Source organism: Heterocephalus glaber, unplaced genomic scaffold (assembly GCF_053883595.1).
Source record: "Heterocephalus glaber isolate CG9 unplaced genomic scaffold, H.glaber_assembly_v1.0 deba00001673, whole genome shotgun sequence".
Classification (NCBI taxonomy): Eukaryota; Metazoa; Chordata; class Mammalia; order Rodentia; family Bathyergidae; genus Heterocephalus; species Heterocephalus glaber.
Window position 1 is genome coordinate 6,648,913 of NW_028258410.1, and position 4,829 is coordinate 6,653,741.

The 4,829-nt window shown below is 38.8% G+C and overlaps 1 protein-coding gene across 1 annotated transcript; it reads right to left on the reverse strand.

The window, feature by feature from the left end:
- Window positions 1–3,576: 3,576 nt before the first annotated feature.
- LOC101720119 (olfactory receptor 5I1-like) lies at window positions 3,577–4,550 on the reverse strand. Its single transcript, XM_087197824.1, is given in 3 exon segments — window positions 3,577–3,958; window positions 3,960–4,396; window positions 4,398–4,550. Coding segments are annotated over 3 exon segments (882 nt in total). The 5' UTR covers window positions 4,533–4,550; the 3' UTR covers window positions 3,577–3,648.
- Between the last annotated feature and the right edge of the window lie 279 nt (window positions 4,551–4,829).

The window sequence follows — 4,829 nt, forward strand, 5'->3', positions numbered from 1 at the left end:
GATCCTTCTTGCAAAATGGGGCAAGAGGGCCCACAAATGCTTTGCAGATGAGAGGAGCCCTCAAGGTTCTTACAGAGAAGGGACAGCTGCATTGAGGTTCCATCTCTCTAAGTGCTGCTTCAGTTTGTACACTGAAATCATATGTGGACCTCAAAAAAGTGTGACAACATGCTAATTTTAACCATTTTCTTATTTTAAAATAATCATATTTTCTCATGTTGTAATCATTGAGTCACATGGCAGTAATAGAGCGAGAGTAAGATTTTCATATGCAGCTTCATGCTACTCATTGTAGACAGATTGCAGAATTAATAGACAATATATGTGTAATTATGGTAGGTGATTTATTAGGGTAGCACACAGGATGGGAGGTGGAAAAGGACCCAGGAGTAGTCAAAGGTCAAGGCCTGGATATTCACTGCAGTCACTACTGTGAGTCTGTACATGAAGAGCACCTGAGGACCTGAAGGGCTTCCCACATTCTTAACATTCATAAGGTTTCTCTCCAGTGTGAATTCTTCTGTGCAGACAAAGGGAAGTATAACAGGAGGATGCTTTCCCACACTGCTCACACTAGCAGGATTTCTCACCAGTGTGAGTTCTTCCATGTGCATGAAGAGCACCTGAGGACCTGAAAGCCTTCCCACATTCTTTAGATTCATAAGGTTTCTCTCCAGTGTGAATTCTTTTGTGCAGTTGAAGGGAAGTACAACATCCTAATGTTTTTCTGCATTCCTGACACACATAGGGCTTCTCACCAGTATGAGTTATTTCATGTACATGAAGAGCACCTGAGGACTTGAAGGCCTTCCCACATTCTTTACATTCATACAGTTTCTCTCCAGTTTGAATTTCTTGGTGAAGATAAAGCGAAGTGTAACAGGAGAATGCTTTCCCACACTGCTCACATGGACAGGATTTCTCAGCAGTGTAAGTTTTTTCATGTACATGAAGAGCATAAAAGTGACTGAGAGATTTACTACATTGTTGCACACACAGGATTTATCTCCAGTGTGAATTTTTTCATGTTTTTTTAGGTAACTGGAATATCTGAAGGCTTTCTCACATTGCTTACATTCGTGTGGTTTCTCTACAGTATATATTTTTTCAAACTTTTGAAAGGAATGGGGAAGGGGAAAGGGTTCTTCATGTTGTTTGTGTTTACATGGATTCTCTACTTTTTCTTGATTTTCATTGTGAGGCCTGAAGGGAACATTTTGGGATAAACACCCAATGAGGACTTCCAGACACACATGGCTTCCACGTGGACATACTCCAGTTTCCTTATTTAAAGTCTGATATGGAGAATGAAGCTTCAGAGATCTGAAGATATTTCCACACTGCCTTCCTTTTTATATAAACTGTCCAAAATCTGACTTTTACAGTGACCAAGTTTCTGAGGGTTTCCTGAATCACAGCTCTGTAGAGATTCTTCTGGGAAAGATCCAGAAAAGCCCACTCCTCTTGGGTGAAGTTCACAGCCACATCCTCAAAGGGCACTGACTCCACTTTCTTTGAAAGGTCTCCTGGGCTTCCCATGGCATGCCTGTGGAGCAAACACACTAGTGTGAGTCTGAATCAGAAAGCTGAAGAAACTGGAGACCAATATCCAATGGCAGTGGTGACAATTCATGATCTTCCAAGACAGGAACACTTCCTTTTTTTCTCTTCACTTCCATTCATGTTAGAAGCCTATTGGTTGGTACCCCCCCACATCCAGGGTGGATATTTTCCCTCAATTTGTTGGCTGACACATCAATAATCTACAGCACAACCAGAACTTTTAATCCTCTAAGTGGTTCTTGAGTTGACATTTCAGTTAATGAGTACAGTTGATATTATCTACAGTAAATGCTTGTGAATGATATGGAATTTAAAGACAGGAAGAACTATGTTTATATACATTGCATCTCACTTATCATGGGTTCTCTTTAAACTTAGTTCACTAAATCTGTTTTTATTTTTAGGGTGTTTGCTTGGTTCCTGTAGCTTTGAGTGAAACTGACGTCTTTCTAACAAAGGAAGAATAAAACTTGCAGGAGAGAAACACTGATGGTCAGAAACCTCAAGAAAGAATTTTTAGGGGAACTTAAAACTGGTGCAAAAATCATTTTGGCTGTATCTTCAAAGATATTATGGTTTTAAGTATACATTTTCACTGATATTTCCACGTCAAAGACTTAAGTAGTTACTATCATGCAATAATAAGTATATACAGCAAAGAAACTTGGTTTCTGAAATACATTTACTAAGACACACACCCTCCAATTTCAGTCTTCTAATACACATTCTCTCTAGAGGGTTCCACTGTGGCACTGGGTTGATAGCCCCTGAAGGACACAGGGAGAACTCTGTGAGACCTTAAGAACATAGTCTCTTTATAGAATACCACAGAGGGAAATTCTGTACTTTTGGCAATATTTTAATATATTAAAAATAACAAGTAGAGGGGGAAATTACAATTATTTTTCACTATAGCTAACCGATATTGCTCAATCTATAAAGAAAATGTTTCCAAATCACAAATCGGGATACATTAGGTGTGAAAGACTATTGAACATTTACTAAACTGCACTTTTAAATAGTATTTGGTTTTAAAATTACTTGTATAATATTCTTACCTGTCACCATCTTGTGTATAATAGGCCCATTGATTAATGTGCAATATTCTATACACATATAATAATATGCGTCTACAAGTTTAAACTTTTTAGATACTATTCCCACACCCTAGGTGCATTAATATTACCCATTCAACAATTGATGATATAGGTACAATATTCTCTCTCCTTTTACAGACAATTTAATTAAGGTACAGAAAAGTTAAATAACATTTTCAGTACATCATTTAATTTCCTGATAAAGCCATTGAATAGGAAGAAAGGCAATTGATATTCTTCACTTGTCCCTAAATCCAATCTTATGTCTCAGTTACATTCTCATCACTGAGACATAATATCTGACTCCCACAGCTTAAAGGAGGAGAAGTTTATTTTTCCTCACAGTTTGTAGAGTTTTCAGTCCAGAGTTGGCTGGCTCTAAGGAAGGGTGTCATGGAAGAGGGGAAACAGCTCATAGCAGGGCAGCAGGAAGTAAAAGGGGATCAAGGAGGAGGAAGGAAATGTACCCTTCATGGCCACCCATCCAGTGATTCCTCTCTTTGACCAGACTTGAGGTCCTAAATCACATTTATCTGTGAACACCTGAGTGGACTAATCCACTGATGAGTATTACATCCCTAAGACACAATCAATTTCCAAAAATCCCACTTTGAGAGGATGAAGCTTTTGTGGGGATCTACCTATAAACCATAATATCTTCTGAGTCAGATATTTTATACACATATTCATAAATATTTTTCTGAGGCATGTACTATATCCTTTTACATTATATATGCATTTTAACATAGATCACCAGCTAGTAAGCAAACAAATGTTGAGTAACAGCTACTAGTTAGCTGTTATTTTGAGCTTTTCAATATTTACCTATAATTTGGGACTATGAAATGAATTTTACTGTGTTAAAAAGAAAAACAAATGTTTAGCACAACTTTAGTGTGAGTAATTGTGTGTCTACCAGTAAAGTCATTGCAAACTCACCATTAGACTTTGGGGAATTAAATTAATCATGAAATATTAGTATTTCCCATCAAGAATCTACTTTCCATCTTAGAGCCTTCTTAGCTACATCTTTTACATCTTTATTTCTCAAACTATAAATCAGTTGGTTCAGCACTGGAATGATAATGGGGTAGAACACTGAGACAACTTTGTCAATGTTGAGAGAATACAGGGAACTTGGCCTTGAGTAAATGGAGAGAAGAGTCCCCTGATAGATGGCCACAGAGGTCAGGTGAGAGGCACATGTGGAGAAGGTTTGCTTCCTTCCACCAGCAGAGCAGATCTTTAAGACTGAGAAAAGAATGAAAAAGTAGGAGATGATTATGACTAAGAAACATGATTTCCACAAAGCTGCCATAGGTGGAGAGAAGCCACTCATTAATTGATGTGTCAGTGCAGGAGACTTTAAGCGGGGGAGAGAAGTCACAGAATTTCAGAATAAAAGCAAAAGACATATGGACCAGGGAACTCATGTTGCCTCCAACGTATGACAAAACAATCAGCCATATGCAGACGCCCTGGGACATGACTACTGGGTAGGGCAGAGGGTTACAGATGGCCACAGAGCTATCATAGGCCATGGCAGCCAGGATGAAGGATTCGGTGTCTGCAAAAGTGCAGAAAAAGTAAAACTGCAGGGCACACCCATAGTAGGAGATGGATTTGTTCTCTGACAAGAACTTGACCATCATTTTGGGGACAATGACCGAGGAGTAACACAGGTCTACAAAGGACAGGTTGCTGAGGAAAACTATGAGGGGGTTTGAAGGTGCAGACCATCCTGATTAAAAGCATCAGTCCAGTGTTGCCTAGTAAAATCATACCATACAGCACCAGAAATGAGAGAAATAAGATGATCTGCAGTTCAGGGCATGTCAGGAAACTCAAGAGAATAAACTCAGTGACCAGCATGTAGTTTCCCAGTGCAAGTTCCAACTTCTGAGTGGCTTCCCTTTGTTAGAGGACCTGACTTGCCAACGTGTTATGTAGATGAAAAGAGGAGATAAGTAGATATGCAGCCATTTTCTTGTTTTTTGAAACTATGTGAAAATACAACAAATAGTCACCACAACCGAGTGCTTTCAAGTATAAGCTTTCAGAGATGTAACCTGTCAGAGATAGTGGCTGTAAGATTTTACAACTCTTACAGCTAGTTGATAGATTCTGATCAATGACTGCTTTGCCACTGGGCAATTGGTTCTCTGTGTT